This window comes from Antennarius striatus, chromosome 11 (assembly GCF_040054535.1).
Source record: "Antennarius striatus isolate MH-2024 chromosome 11, ASM4005453v1, whole genome shotgun sequence".
In the NCBI taxonomy this organism is placed as follows: domain Eukaryota; kingdom Metazoa; phylum Chordata; class Actinopteri; order Lophiiformes; family Antennariidae; genus Antennarius; species Antennarius striatus.
This window is the reverse complement of record NC_090786.1, coordinates 9,769,168-9,785,976: the sequence shown is the minus strand read 5'-3', so window position 1 is coordinate 9,785,976 and position 16,809 is coordinate 9,769,168. Positions and strand designations below refer to the sequence as shown.

The 16,809-nt window shown below is 38.8% G+C and overlaps 1 protein-coding gene across 1 annotated transcript in view; it reads left to right on the top strand.

The window, feature by feature from the left end:
• Nucleotides 1–16,809, top strand: part of sorcs3b (sortilin related VPS10 domain containing receptor 3b) — a 46,588-nt gene that overhangs the window by 14,893 nt on the left and 14,886 nt on the right. The window contains exons 2-15 of the mRNA XM_068326923.1: nt 2,723–2,790; nt 8,640–8,739; nt 8,889–9,047; nt 9,218–9,291; nt 10,242–10,306; nt 10,826–10,944; nt 12,600–12,689; nt 12,875–13,054; nt 13,859–14,005; nt 14,869–14,971; nt 15,324–15,400; nt 15,511–15,602; nt 16,300–16,407; nt 16,627–16,744. Of these exons, the coding sequence (XP_068183024.1) occupies nt 2,723–2,790; nt 8,640–8,739; nt 8,889–9,047; nt 9,218–9,291; nt 10,242–10,306; nt 10,826–10,944; nt 12,600–12,689; nt 12,875–13,054; nt 13,859–14,005; nt 14,869–14,971; nt 15,324–15,400; nt 15,511–15,602; nt 16,300–16,407; nt 16,627–16,744 (1,500 nt within the window). The remainder of the gene's footprint in view (nt 1–2,722; nt 2,791–8,639; nt 8,740–8,888; nt 9,048–9,217; nt 9,292–10,241; nt 10,307–10,825; nt 10,945–12,599; nt 12,690–12,874; nt 13,055–13,858; nt 14,006–14,868; nt 14,972–15,323; nt 15,401–15,510; nt 15,603–16,299; nt 16,408–16,626; nt 16,745–16,809) is intronic.

The window sequence follows — 16,809 nt, the reverse complement described above, 5'->3', positions numbered from 1 at the left end:
AGTGCGTAGAGATGATTCATACCTATACTGCAATTCGTATAGAAAATCTTCTGCCCACCAACAGGAGGTTGAGATGCCTCTCACGTCCCACTAAAGCTCTCTAAAATGCATTTCTCTTTAACAAAAAAAAATACAGACAGATATGAAACTTCTAAAGATTTGATTTGGTCCAGCAGTCTCTTTCTGTGGATGTGCGGTACATGCAAACGCTGCATGCTTAAACGCTCCTGCAGGTCTGTGTGAATCTGTTTAAGGATGAGCTGATATAATATATCAGAATGGACTTACAGTGGTGAATCATTTGTTGCCATCAAATTAGTCAAAACCATTGCATGGCTGTCATATCTTTTTTTTTTTTTATGTTATGTTATTTCAAATCTCCTCCATGCCCAAACAGCAAAAGAAAACACTGGGAGAGTGTATTTTTCAAATAAAAGAAATAATTAAAACAAAAACAGATTCAAAAATGACGGATAGAAAGAGAAGAAGCTTTAAGGAAGTGGAGTACGAACAGGGAGAGCAAAGAAGGGAAATAAAGCTTCTAGAATAGAATGTTAGGATAAAAGGATGACTAAACCCAAGTCCTCTGAGGGTGAGAGCCAATCTGAAAAATGATTGGTTGACTTTCCTGGGGCACAGCTCTTTGCTCACATCAATAAAACATAAACATGAATAAATGCACTGCTTTTGGCCTTCCAGGGTCCTTACTTAATTTCATGTATGCAAGTGAGCGATGATATGCATGGAAAATTGTATTTACCTAGAAGGCTAAAATAATTCTGGAAGCTATTTTGTGTTTGTTTGTTCCCTGTATTTACATAAATGCAAGGCTGCACCATAAAGTAGTTTAATGCAACTTCATTTCTGTCCGGCTCTCATTGTAAGACTCTCATCGGCTTTGCGAGTCATGGACTCTCCCTCATTGTCTCAGCATTTGCATGTGTAGCCGCTGCTCTATATTGACTCAAGCCACAGATGCACAACATATCAATAATGTTAAAGACATGCGAACATGCTGTCTCCAGTGATGTACTCTTGATGTATCCACTTAGGGACAAATCATCCAAACAGTCATGTGGCTCTCTAGCCTGTTGGTCCCCGAGGTAGATCTTCACTGACCCAATTAAATTGGTCAACTTTTGTTAATGAGCCAATTGCACTTATTGAGGACAGTAAAGAAAGACACTGTTCCTTATGGCAACGATAGCCCAAATGCTAAGAGACTTTTTTTTATTATCAAGTTTTACTATTTTGGGCTATTTTTAGGTGCTGCTTAATGTCCCCAAATAAATCTGTGAACATTTGATTAAATTGGAACCATGTGCAAAATGGTGCAAGTGATTGAGACCCTTAAAATTGTAACATTTATTCATTTATTCAGTCAATTAATTTGCAGCTCTGGATATTTGAATCCCCTCGGTTTGGAATGAACTGCCTCCAGTTTGACACAGATAAAATCAATTCCAGATTCAATTTACGCGGCAGTATTTACGGTATAATGTCTCATGACACCAAGCCATTGTTGTTAGCAAAAGAGAACTGAGGAGAAAAACAATCCTCAGTTTTACTTTTTCTCTTCTATCTGTTTTTCAAAGCAGACAATTAGGGCAAACATCACAGCCATTTAACGAAGTCTGTACTCCAAATTGATTCAGACTCCAGTGTTGGACCTTGCAGACATGGTGCATTTAGTTATGCAAATGCTTATCTCTCAGTGTGATTGGTTAATTAACCTGTAATGCAGATAGTCCCAGTCATGCACGGTGGCTATTTGATGGCTAAATTGTGGGTCAATTGGGTTTTTAACATTTTCAAAGCAGACTTGGAAGCATGTCTTTGTTCCTGCGAGTCTTGTGTGGTTTTCTCAGTTTAATGACTCGCTCCACGGGTCCCATAAGGTTAATACGTTTAAACTCACAGTAATTGAGCTTTTGACCTATCTTCCAGGCTTTGCTTTTTTTTTTTGGTCATGTTTTACCATGTTTCTGCTCCTTGTTTATTATTATCTACTGCCCCTCCTTCAATGCGCTGCCCTAAACTCTCTACCCCAACCCCCCTTTTCTATTCTGAGTTATGAGCATCCCCATGGGAAGTCATTTATAATGCCATTGGAGTGACAATAATTCATTTGCACACCATTTCACTCTGCCCTTCGTGTCTTGGCAGGCTTTTATGGGCTACATTTTTGTTTGCCCAGAAATGCATTGTCCAACTATCCTCAGAGAGCATGCAAAAGCATTTAGTCCATGCAGGAACTGAATCCTTCCAAGCAGTAAAATAAGTGACACAACATCTTCCATCAACATTTATGATCATATTTTGGCATTTTCACGGCTAAACTGCTTCACTGTTTTAAAGCAAAAAGAAAGACAAAAGTGTAGGGAATTAGAGGAAACGGTGCACTGCAGCCACTGAATGCATCTGTTTTTATTGTTCAGTGAAAATTCAGATTCTGCTGTCATATAGTTTTTATTTCACATGAGATGCAGAGTCAACTCTGACAGCCCACATGGATTTTTTTAGATCCTGTCACCAGCTAACTGACATCTCTTGACAGTATGAGGATCAGTTGTCAATGAGATAATGTACGGTATGATTCAGATATTCATTATTAAAAGAGATGTAGCAGTCATGTTGTATTTACTCAACATGATTAGGAGCAGGCAGACAATGGAGACATAAGATGTGTACAGTAATAGTAATTTTTCTGTTGCTGTTGCAGGTGATTCTGATCTTGACAAAGCTGTATGACTTCAACCTGGGGGCTGTTACTGAGAGTTCACTATGGAGGTAAGGTTGTTATTAGTAATTGCTGTTTTTTGTTTGATGTCCTAATACTACTGTGATTCACAAATGATGTGTAAAACATGAAAACAATATTTTCATATGCTAAGATTAAATTGTAGTGCAGTATACAAAACTGTTTTTGAGCCAGTGTAGTATATCCTTCATACTAGCGTGTCAGATCCTTCTGAGAAATTATCTTGTTAAGTTGTTAGAATGTTCTCTACTGTAATTTTGTGAAAAGTCTGTCTTTTGTTGCCCCAAAGTCTGACTGCATCATATTCAGAAAAAACACATATCTACAGAAATCTATGAAATTATTGAGGTAAAATAATAAATAGATTGTTTGTATTTTTTGTAATGTTCATGGACTAATCAGACTCTAACTTATGGTCTATGAGGAGACCAATATGTTTGAATCAGGGTCATAGAGAAACTATAACATTATTTTAAGAATTTTATGAAATTCTAAATCACAAACCTAACAAGAATAAGAGTAATATATTCACAGAGAATGCAATATACTGTGAGTGTGATTTATGGTGTTCTCTGTTGCTAGGATATGAACAATCAAGTTACACTGGAAGCCAGTATAAAGTATGTTTTAATGAAGCAGAGTGAGGTAGTTGAGCATCCTTCTTTTTGCCTTCTGCAGTCCCATAAATAAAACAAGTGAGACTGCAACCATTTCTAAGAAAAGACCCAAACTATTTTCTGCTCATCAACAGCAAAGACATCTTTTGATGGATAAACAGGAAAACTTGTTTGAGGGATTCTTTGTTTGGACCCGTGGCCCTTTTCTTCTGACCTAGAAACTTTCTGATGGAGTTTTTGATTGATTGTCATCCACAACCTTTTGTTTCAAAGGCAATTGACATGCAATTGCTACGGTATAGCTGTAGTAATTCTCTTCAGTATGTATTGAGAGGTGAGTTACAATGGCCTGTCAGGTCATAAATAAGAATGGAATTCATTAAGGATTATATCATATACAGCCTCCAATGTTCCTTTTTTCTCACCTTTCCCACATCCTGCAGAGAAGTCATTTCACTGCAAAGTACACATGAAAAGAGAACATCAGTCCGCCAAGCATGGAGCCTCAAATTAATATCTGTTTCACCAGAGGCACAACTAAGATTTACACCCGACTTGACGCACGTTTTCAAATTCCATATTGTGTGCAGGAGGTCTTCCATCATCAAGATGTCTGCTTAACGGTGGCACCACAACTAAATTAGATTGTACCTGAGGGGATGCACAATGGCTATTAGTGTGGCTTTTACAAAAGCCAAAATTATGATATGAAACAAGAGTAAATGATTCCTGAGTTAACATGATAAATGATTTATGACTAATACTGCAGGCCTCTGTTGGTGGCAAAATACAATGTGCTGATGAATGGGTGACTCGCAGACAGATTCTTATTTTTTTTTGGTGTTGTCTTCAGTAAAAATGTCCTGAAAACTTTGGTCATGTCATTCGTTTTTAGCCGAAGGCTCCCCTGAATTACTCCTAGCTGCACCTTCATTCTGAGTGAATGGAAACTAATATGAGTTTGAAGAGGTGGATGTGCCTGATTGAACAGGACATAACAGTTTTTTTTTTATTGGGTACATATATTAGGGAAAGTATTAATTGATATGAGTGATATTAATTTGGCGAGAGCTTCTGAACGTTCATTTTCATATGTTTCTGGTTGATTTCACAGCCCAGTACCTGCAGACCCCAAATCTAAATACACATTAAGTTCATTTAGGTTGTGAGAATGTGGCACTTCCTGCAAAAAGAAACCCCTCTGTGCAGTAATTAGATTATTGAAGTGGCTTTCTTTCATTCCCACAATCAAAAACAAAAGCAACTTAAAGGATTTCTCAAGCACATATACAAATGGGTTTTGGGGTAAGCCTTTGAAAACAATGTCGACAGCGAATAAGACAATTCCGATTAATGTGCAGACAATGATAGCAGACACTGGGTATCTATCCAATTATACAAAGAAATTACATTTGGAGGCACTCAGGTAGAACTGAGAGTGCGGTTTTACGTTTGTGGGGAAGAGGAATATGAAGACTTGGGTCAGGAGCACATCCAGCCTAATGGGATGCATGCAGAATATTCTGTCATAGCAGGTCTTTTTTACTGCCTAAGTTGCTGTATTGGAACCAGGCTCATTTATGATATAAAGGTCAACAGGTTTTGGCCACTTTTTCAAATTTATTTAGTTTAAATCTTGTTCAGTTTTTTTGTTCTGTTGTTGGCCTGTTGAATTTAGAATTCCTTTTTAGCATTTGTCTGTGTATGTGTTCTCCACCAGTGAAACACAAGGGCTACCACTAACTGAGTTAAAAGGAGGCATTTTACCACTGCTCTGCTTAAATATATACTCCGTGTACAATTAACAAACATCCACTAGCATGAAAAGTTTAAATATAAATCGTGTACTACGTTACTACTGCACAATATGAAGTACTCTTAACTCAAGATGTTGTTGTTCTCAAGGACTGAATGTTGTCCTTTAAATGCAAATACTGCAGTTGCTTTTTTCCTGCATTTCCTCACACTGCTGTTGAACATTATCTGATTTGTGCATCGTGATGGCTTTCTTCAATGTCATTGTTGCATGAAACCAAGGCTCCAAAGAACTGAGACTTGCTTGACAATGTCTGTATAAAGATAATTTATAATCTGCACTATTTTCTTGTCACAGCAACATTGTTGCTTAATGCTAGGAAGGTATGCTAACCTTTTTAGCGCTCATCATTTGCATTATGCTCCTCTCCACACCACCATTTCATTGCTTTAAAAGAAAATCCTTTAATGTAGTTACCGAGAGGGGTTTCTGGATTGTAGCTCTTGTGATGATAATGCATTATTGCACAATGACAGTGTTTGATTTTTCAGAACTTTGCAAAATTCTAAAGGCAACCTGTGGAAGTTTGATATAAATATTTCAATATGTAATTCTTTCAAATCTGGATTATCTGTAAACCATGTAAACCATTTATACTGATCAGCAGTGCTTTACTTTTTGTTAGGGAACGACTCCATTTCTTGCTGTGTTAGTGCCACCAGTTTGTGCTTTTTAAACTGTGAAGCATCCTATACTGTATCACCCCCCCCCCCAACCCAGCAGGCAGCCATGGCCAATCTTTGAGGTGTTTATTTGCTGTGACTGCTGCTTCAACTTCACTGGTTCTTTGTCCTTCATTATATATTTTTCCCCTGCTGCTTACGTGCATTGTATATTTGCATGTTTTCTGTTGTGAACAATATGTTTTGTCACTTACATGAATTTGCATTTATGTCTGTATGCACAAACAAGCAGAAGGTGTTCCCAAATTACTGATTAGATTTGGTGCTTAGCAACCCCATAACAGAACTTAAGGAGTCAACAGAATTTGAGTGAATGTGCATTTAACCAGACGTGGGCCAAAAAGTAAAATGAATTAAATCTAAGCATGTGCATTATACCCAGGCCTTGGCCTCCAGTGTTTGCCCAGAGATCTCTTAGTCCTTTGCTTCTCTTCTAAACAGTTTAGTTGATGTGTTGCCCAGTCTTGTGGCCCAATCCTACCATACTGTGGCATTATAAAAGAAGAATTCTGCTCTTTCCTAAATCCCAAAGATGACTAGTGCTACAGTAATTGCAGTCTAAACAAAGTTGATTTATTTATTCATCTATTATAATAGTATCAGGGTGGCCAAAAAAATACAAAAACAAGCAAATGTACCTGGAGTCAGTCAGAGTAAATGAAATGACATTCATTTAGCTGATGTAATTCCATAAAAAAATATAAACAAATAAAGTAAAGAAGAAGAAATAGGAGTAAAAAGTATTTCCCTCCTTTGTAGTGAGCTAGACTACAGGTTTTAAAGACCGTTTACAGCAGCGGTCCCCAACTTTTTTTTGCTCCACAGACCCGTTTCATCTAAGACAATATTTTCACAGACCGGTCTTCATCTACTCGATAATCGTTAATGACGCCAGTACAGCTTCAGTCCAATAATAAATCATCCACAGTGGTTTTATGTAAAATTCAGACATCAACAGACAATAAATAACTTTTTTTTTCATAAATTCAAAATCAACATCTCTGTAAACGAAATAATTGTAAGCAATAATTATATTAAAAACTCAATTGAAGTGACTGCACTGATGAGGTTTATTTTGAAATATAGCGACTTACAATCAGTGCATTCATCGTAGGAGAAATACTGATCATTTCCAATAAAAGGGTGATCAAGTCAATCAAATGATAATAATTACAATAATGAGAATAAGTGGTTGGGGACCGCTGATCTAGGGGTAATGGGAGACAATGACACCTGAAGTGTGTTCTGGACATCCAGTCTACTCCCCAGTTTGGTTTTCTTTACGGTCATTGCAGAAAATCCTCTTTCATAAAAACATGAGGCTGGAAACGGAAGCAGGGTTTTTGATACTTTTTGGGCGATCTCAGGATAATCTGCCTTGATTTTAATCCACAACACTCACGCAGTTGTGTGAATTTAGGGGTAACCTGTCACGTGACCGAGACCTGTCAAGTAGGACAGACGCATGCATTCCGCACAGACGTCACTGTTCAAAATAAAATATCTTTAGACCGGTGATCAATAAGAAAAAGTCAAAGGTTTTGTGCCGTCCAGTATCTAATGTCCCGCGACCAGGTACCAGGTCGCGACTCGGTGGTTGGGGACCACTGACGTAGACGGATGTAACAGTGAATCGGGTAATTTTTCAAAATAAAACGTCTTTCAGACTCTGAAACAAATAAAACGGAAGTAATGTAAATTATTTTTTATGTCTGTGCAGCCCAGTACCAAATGACCCACGAACCGGTACCAGTCCGGGGTTGGGGACCACTGGTTCACATTATATACAGAATGTTACAGTGGTCATCACTCATAAGCTCAGTGCACCTGTTAAGGTACACAAAGACATTGTCCGGTTGGGCGCCAAACAGTAAATCCGGCACCCTCGGGTGCCATTTTAAAGGAGGGCCATCAATCTCCACATTCTCAGCCCCCTTATGGAACATAGAACTGGGAGAAAATAAACTACAGAACATGGTGACATACTGTAAACAAGAAGGGGGAACAACTCACAAACAGTCAAAACCACACCCCAACACCTGTGAGCATTTCTATCCCCCAAGAAATGTTGGATTATTAATCCCGAAACTGCAAGTCAACCACAGTATTATCTGTTCTTTTGGTTTTCTGCATCTCACTGCAGGATTAATGGCCAACACAGAAGTTGCTGTTGTTACTATGCATGCAGGACAGTCAATATTGATTGAAGTTGAAGAGTAAGGATATGTCAGTCTTATTTCCAGTTCTATTCATGATATTTAAATTGTATGGCCTAAAATCATCCATACTCTACTTTAAATAGAAATGTTATTACAATCATGCAATTTACGATTCTAAGCAATCTCTATTCAAGGCTAAGCCGCTCACCTCACCGCCACACTGACACACTACATGAGACATCTGCGGTGTGACAACTTACTGTAGATAGACTGTACCACACTTCATGCAGGAATGAAACGAAGTCTATTTTTACAAAAGCAACTACAAAAAAACAAAACAAAATAACACATTAAGATGAAGCTAGTCTCTCTCTCTGCAAGCTGATTTTCATTCCGTAAAGCAAAAGGCTGTCTGGATGGTAGAAAATCAATCTGAAAATGTATGGTGTGCTTTGGAGATGCAGTCACGTAAGGAATAACTGATTTGCAGTTAATGGGCTAAAACATGCCAAACCACTGGTATGGCACTTCAGAAATGGTCTCAGGCAGGTCTCTAATGGATTTTTTATTCAAACATGCAACCTGTTTTTTGTTTGTGTTCAGATCCAGTGACTATGGAAGCACCTACACCAAACTTAATGACAAAGTGGGCTCAAGGACAGTCTTAAGTTACCTGTACGTCTGCCCTACTAACAAACAGAAGGTCAGCATCTCTCTGCTGCTTTTATCTTTCTGTCTGATCTTTTACAAGCTTGACATCAAATTACATTTTCTTAAAAATTGCTGCTAAATGATCTCTGTCTCCCCTCCTCCTCTAATGACATATCCCTTGTCTGCCCGTCTGTACTTTAGATAATGATGCTTAGTGACCCAGAGGTAGAGAGCGCTGTTCTCATCAGTTCAGATGAAGGAGCAAGCTTTGAAAAGCATCCCATTAACTTCAATATCCTGAGCCTGCTCTTCCACCCTACGCAAGAGAACTGGATACTGGCTTACAGTCACGACAACAAGGTAACGTCTGAGCGAATCAACTTTAAAGCAGAAATGAGGTGACATATGATGCCGAATCCATAAAATCCTGCTTGATGTGATTTGATGAGCGCTTTACTGCACGGTAACAATATATTCCTCCTTAAATCTTTAAGCGTGATGAAGACTTATTTTATTTTTCTTTCTTTCAGCTGTACAGTTCAGTGGACTTTGGAAAAAGATGGCAGCTCGTCCACGACAACGTGATGCCAGGCCGCTTCTACTGGTATGACGACACAGCGCTTGCACTTAAACTATTTCTCGCAGTCATTGATTATAATTTGTTTAATGATAGTGTTCAAAACCCCGTGCTGCGTCAGAAGGATCGAGTGACATCCTGTCAAGAACTGATCTGCCCCGCAGTCGTAGGGCTCAAAGCTGATAATACCCGTGTCACGTAAAGCTGAGGAGATATCGCCTCCTTTTTTCCATAGCATGGAAACATGACATGCTGTTTTTGTTGTTGCTGTCATTTACTAATCTCAGCAAGACAGTGAATATTGATGCGAGCCCATTTGTCCCCGTTTGTCACGGTATGTGTCAAAACCAAAAGTTTATGTTTTTCTAGCCAGTAAAGAAAATGACATTGGTTGAAGGACATCCTCTACTCACGCATGAACAGCAAGTCGTTTGATGAATAAGAGCAGCGCAGCGGGTATAGTGGCACCCAAAACAATGCATTATTTGTGCTCTTGAAAACCTCAACGTCACACACACACACAAACACACACACACACACACACACACACACACACACACACACACACACACACACACACACACACACACACACACACACACACATTATGTCAAAAGGCTATTTTTCAAAATATTGGTGCAGTCGAACACTATTTCATTACAGCACAAATTTGCTTTGGTTGATATTTATGGGACGAGCTGATATTTTGTCATTGCTCCCTCTTGTTACTTCCTCTGTTGATTCTTTGGTGAATTGAGATTAATTGCCACTGGTGAAACAGATTCTACATTGAATGATAGAGATAAAAACACCTTGCTTTTGGTTTCACACAACAGGGGTATCCATCTACAGCTGCGAGACACATCCTGACACCCCCCATTGTTTATTTCATTCTCATCTTATCCTTTCCCCTTCATCTTCCTCCAGCTTGTTTCTGCTCTTTTTTTCATTTTCTTCTCGTCCCCTCTCTTTTAAAGGGCGGTAATGGGGCTGGACAGAGAATCAGATGTGGTCCACATTGAGACACGCATCACAAAAGGCCGTGAGTGCTACACCCTATCCACTGTAGTAGCAGGACCCAGAGGACCCTCTGCCTCTCATTTAGAGCGAGGTCAAGGGGACGATGAGACCTGCTCTGCTCTTCCGATTGTTCCCTGATGTCTAGTAAAACAGAATAGGTGTCTTCTGACAAAAATGGAGAGTTTTACAGAGTTGATGGATGTTTCTTCTCTTTAATACATCCCCTGTGTCTCATAGACAAAACTCAACTCCCCTTCTAAACAGTGTGATATGTTTTATCAGACCAATTACAGGATTTATTTTTCTTGGAAATGATTTGTATATTACTGTTGTGGGATAAAAATCTGACTCTGAACTGCTTAAATCACTCACAACTGGAACCTTTTCTACATTATTCATAGTTATTCACAGTTAAAACTGAAATGTGACCTAACTATATTTAGTAAATGCGTGCTATACAGCAGCTCCAGTATGCAAAGTGGTGTTTGAAAGTAAATGGCTGTAATTTACTTCTGATTGATTTCCTTTAACCTCTTTCCAGGAGCTCAGTACTTGAAGTGCCGAGCCCAGCGATGCACTGAAGGCAACAGGCAGTACCTTTTTCCTGGACATGTGGACACCAATTCACTGGTTGTGCAGGATGAATATGTTTTCACACAGGTTTGCATAGTAATATATTATTGTTTTATGTTTAAACTTATCATTTTGTCTTCTAATCTTCTCACCAACGCTTCCGTGTCTGTGAATTTTGATTGTCTTGTGCCTTTTTCATTTATTCTAGTCTCGTGTGCATTCAATTCATGCTTTTCCATCAAAACCTGTTCAGTGGCTTTTCCCAACACACCTGTTCCCCACTGGCCTGATGTGTGTTGTGATGATGTTTTGTCTCCATATCAAGGCAAGCTCAGTGTTTCAGTGTCTGCACAGACTTACTCCATGCCTGAAAATGTATTTCCTAGCAACGAGTGCACGACAAAGGAACTTTGAATAGGCAGGTTGGTGTCCTTATTATCATTCACTCTGACTTTGACTCCAATTAGACAGTGGCAGTCAGGGTCATTATTAGAGATTTAATTTTCAAATGCCCTCCGCTGTCATTGATTTCAATCCAGAGCTAGTGATTTTCTCTGTGCAGGTCAGGCTCCATGCATTTTCCTTGTTAGACTCCAGCCATGTTTGAGGAAGATAAAACTCCAATGATAGATGCTTGTTAGAGCTCAGTGTTTGTACGAAATCACTCTGCACTCACTTGACTAAGTGAGCCCTAAATATTTACTGTTTGTTTTTTTAATTTATTTATCCACAGATTAATCTTTTGATATGATTTTGTAACACTTTAGCAGTGACCCAGTTTCAACAGGCTTAATCCACAGACTTTATTGGAATGGCTACAATGTAAGAATGAAAATGTATGAAAAAAAAATCATATCACAGCCTGAATCAGTTCTGGTGATTCAATAATAGGCCCAAATTGCATTTTGCTGAGATGAGATGGAGTGTTGAGGAAGAGGGAAGATGCTGGTGAGAGTGACTGGATGTAGAGAGCTTCTACACCAAGCCGATGCTGTGGCATCAATGACTTTCTCGTGACTTTCATTGCTTGGGGCAGTTGGATTTAACTTGACAAAGAGTAATGAGGTTATCGATTGGGCTACAGCAAAATAAGCAGTCTTCAACACCTCTAAACTCCCTTGGGAGAGGAGGAACAGCCAAGTGCAACATCCTCAAAAATGTGGCCTGGGAAAATGCAGCTGATTGATTTTCGATAGATTATTCCATTAGAGCCCTAATGTAGTGTGTTGGGGGACAAACGCCATCCTTCTAGTTGATTATAAAAATAAGCAATCAAGTAGTGCTGCCCTGCCTGTTAGTGGAAAAGAAAGCAGCACTGCATCTTCAAGCTACACTGTAGATAAAGTTAACACAAATTTCAGAACCTCTTGGCTTTAGACTAATTAAGATAATGATAAAAAATATCTGTTGTGTTAAATTGTAAAATTCTTTTATCAGTTCAGTCATGTTCTGGGAATTAATGCCCCTTGTTCACTTGACGCTTTATCTTCCTGTCCTCATTTCACAAAGTCAACGCTGCCTCACATCCCGTTTTGTTGCTTTCTTTTAATGGATGCTCCACATTGTCGTCTCCATGTAGAAAGAGCTCACACTTAACACTGGCATCAATCAAAATGGAAATATACAAATAAAAGAGTCACTGACCTAAAACACGAAAACAGGGCACCAGGTGAAGTGGTGCTAAAATACATTTATGTGTTCTATTTAGGGCGTGACAAAGTGTATTTGACTTTACGGTATAGGTAACCAAGTCGGGACGTGCCAGCTACTTTGTGTCCTATATGAGAGAATCCTTCAAACAGATGAAATTACCAAAATACTGCCTACCAAAGGTAAGTGCAAATGTATACAACTAACAATCACATAAAATATTCATTATCAGAAAGAATAACGATTGTGTGTTTTTGCTTGTCAACCAAACAGAGAAGAAGATTTTTGTTTTTTTATTAGCTTTTCTCCTTTTCATCTGTCTCCCTTTGTGTCTCCCTCTGTCTCCCTCTCTGGCACCGTCCAATAGGACATGCATATTATAAGTACAGATGAGAAGCAGGTATTCGCTGCAGTCCAGGAGTGGAATCAGAACAACACTTACAGCCTTTATATCTCTGACTCCCCCGGGGTCTACTTTACGCTCTCATTAGAGAACCTGAGAACAAGCCGAGGGCTCGCCGGTAACCTACTAGTCGACTTTTATAAGGTTCGTAGTCAGACTCATTTAAGGGTCTTTGTTGTCACTGCTACTCCCGTTTCCCTCACAGGTATTTTAGTAATAAAACCCCAGTTGGGTGGAACAAATATTAGGAGAATGCAAGTATTTGATGTTGTAACATCCAGTTAACATCTTTACCTGTGAAATGGTCCAGTCAAATTCAGTATTCAACAACCTTAGTGGCTTTTGTTGCTCCTGTTACAAATTCAGAATAACTGGCTGTGTTCAAAAAGTTTACAAGTGGACACTTTTTTGCTTTAATTTGGTTTACAAAATTTTGTGAATAGTTTGCAAAACTATTCACAAGGAGGTGGTATATTCAAATCAGTTAGTTTGTTTGAGCAGGCATTCCAAATGTATGTATTTTACATTGATAATAGAGATCATATTAAACAGTTAAATTCAGGAAGCAAACACTTTTTAGGGGCTAATAGAAGTAACTCTTTTGGCACTTTTGATTGAGAAGTGATTCAAATACAAAAGTTCAGCATAAAGGAACTTTCATTTTTAAATAGACAAACAAAATATTTAGCATTAGCCTATTATCAAGTCCTGCTTAGACTGACTGATTGAGCTTTTTACACTTTGTTGACAATGCTTTTTTAGCCTACTTAGTAAATCTTCAAGTGTAGTATCCTAGATTTTACTACAGTAAAGGATCTGAATATTTCCTTCTAGCACTGCTCAAGCAATCAATGATTATTGATTCCTTCAGAGAGTCTCTAAAAGCTTCATGAGTATCTGCAAATTACCTTTAAAGAACAAATTAACGTTTGCTATTATCTTTCCTAGGTGGAGGGGATTAATGGCATGTATCTTGCCAACAAACTGGTGAGCAATAGTGTCAAGACATTTATCACCTACAACAAGGGACAAACATGGACTCTGCTGCCGGCACCTTCCACCGATGTGGCTGGAAATAACCTGAACTGCATTCTGGTGAGCTTAAGCCTATTGGCACTAATGAGTGACTGCTCTTTTTTGTGTCAAATGAAGCTTGACATGTATCATTCATCAAATTTTACAATCTAATCCTTCGTGATTTGGATGGTCTTTGAATGATTGTCATAATTGCATGAGGGTTGGTTGAGCATCAGCTTACCTTTTTAGCATCTTAACTGGGCAAAGAGATGCTTGGCTGGGATATTGCTATTATCGTTGTAAGCCACTGGGTGTTATCGCTTTTAGTTACAGGGGTCCAGACTTTCCATTAACCTCTATGATTTCAATTTACTACCTGTAGTCACACTCGACTAATGAAGGTTAGATTACACCAAATTTCATTATCTGGCCATGTTGTTATTCAGCAGGTATGATAGACACCTAATCCAGTCAGTATGTTCTCTAGTCATAATGTATTTTGTTCACTGAGCAGGTTACAGTATTTCTCTGTCGTACCACCAGATGCCCATTATGTCGTTGTCTGTGTTCCGACCTCCCTCCAACCCCCAGCTGTTTGAGAAGTGTTATTGATGTTTTTCAGTGCGCTTTAGTCTGAAAGATGAGTGAAAATGATTTGAATCAATTTTGCCAGTTTTATCAGTGCATCTTGGGGAATTTTAATTACATGCCTTGTTTGCCTTCGAATGAGACAATTAAAATGCCCTCTGTGTCCTCTCAGCTTTTTCTCTTTCTTCCGGGCAGAGGAGATGAAAGTGACAAAGCATCTTTGTTTTATAAATTGTCTCAGATAATGTTCGCACTTTTCTCTCAATGGGAAGAGTAATTTGAAGACAAAGCTGCAGCAAAGATCAGTTTGATACCTATTGTCTCAATATGGGTGAAATCTGTTTTGTTGACAGTCGTTTTGCTCACTGCATCTTCATCTGGAGATGTCGGAGAATCCGTACACGTCTGGACCCATCACCAGCAAGAAGTCGGTACCAGGAATCATTGTGGCTACAGGTAAAGAGTTGGACATGATAATTTTGTTTAGTTGTCCATCACCTCAGTCATCCCTACTTTGTCAGATAAATGTATCGTAGCAGCGCAACCCTTAAAACACACAAAACTAATCACACAATGTCTTCTTTGTGTCATTGAAATCAGACACTAAAACTCCATCTCCGAAGTCTCATATTTTGTGGGAGACTATTAGGTCACAGTAAATCATAAATATGTCCACTGGTGGAAAATGAGGACATGCAGAGATTTGCAAAACAACTAATGATTATATTATGTGATTGTGCATATAGGTGTGTTATGGAGTCTCTGCTATGTAAATACAGTGCAAAAATATTCATCTCTCTGTACTTAGGGAATGTTGGCGCAGAGCTGTCCTCCACCAACCTTGGGATGTTTATAACATCTGATGCAGGAAATAGCTGGAGACAGGTGAGACCCATCTATACTCTATGCATTTACCTTAAACAGATTTTGTATTCAAATAGAAGTTTGCTGTTGTGCATGGAACAAAAGTTTTGTGTCAATGTGTGGCTGTGCAGATTTTTGATGAAGAACACAACATTTGGTTTCTCGACAATGGAGGCGCGATGCTGGCAGTCTTAAATGCAGCGACACCCATTCGACACTTATGGTAGGTATCATACATCATATTTACTGCAAGCAGGAGTTGTAGGTGGTGGAGTTGAGGAAAATTACCTGGGTGCAAGCCGCATATGATTACATTTAATGTTTTGAAATGCTGATGGCAAGTTTGCATGATTATTATATTGGCACTACAGCTTCAGAACTGTTAGAATTATTTTCAACAGAAAAGAGTCTGTTACAGCTTTGTACTCGTGGTGGGAGATGATGGTTTGAGTGCTTTTATGTAAATGAAAAGTAGAGCAGGGTGGGAATGTGAGACTGAGAATGCCCTCATAAGTGCCCCATATTGTGGGAGCTTTGTAACACTATCGACTTTGATGTCCCTGCTCACTATAGCCCTGTCAGAAGTGATTAAGCTCTGAGAAAGGTGATTTGAACCCCCCCCCCCCTCCAAAAAAAGAGCCCATTTCTAATGTTACAACCTGAGACACATCTTTCTCTTATATTGTTTTGTCACCTTTGGAAATTAAGCTGTGCTCAGGAGCATTTATTCTGTTGCTCAATTTAGTATCAGGATAATTTTTCATTTTTCAACACCATCAAAAGCTAAATGACCTGAAATGTTTCAGAGCACATCTCTGGAATTGTTGTATACAGGGAGAAAAAGCATATTTAACCCCAACAGACATTCAAAGCCGGATGGGTAGACAGATCACGCTATGTTGTTTTTATTTTTTATGCAGGATCAGTCTAGACGAAGGAAAGAAATGGGACCGTCACAGTTTCTCCTTGGCGCCTCTGTATGTGGATGGTGTTTTAATGGAGCCAGAATCTGACAACCACATTATCACGTAAGCAGAGATGTCTAAGTGGAGTCCAGCAGGAATGAAACAAATATCAAACTTGAGGTATTAGCTTGGCTGGGAATGTAACCAAAGAAAGGTCCAACTGATTTCCCCACAACTTCTCATCAAAGGGAATGTTATTTTATCTGTCAGTGTAAATTAGAGTCTCATATTAATATCTCCAGAGCCTCAGCTGAAATTGCATATTTGTGAATCATCTTCCAGCTTCTTTGGACACTTCAGCCATCGTTCAGAGTGGCAGTTGATTAAGATCGACTACAAGGGCCTCTTTAGCAGGAGGTGCATGGATGGGGATTATCAGACTTGGCACCTTCATAACAAGGTAACAGGAATATTAAACATAATAGATTTTTTGTCAGCTCTAAGACATTCATGTTTATATTATTA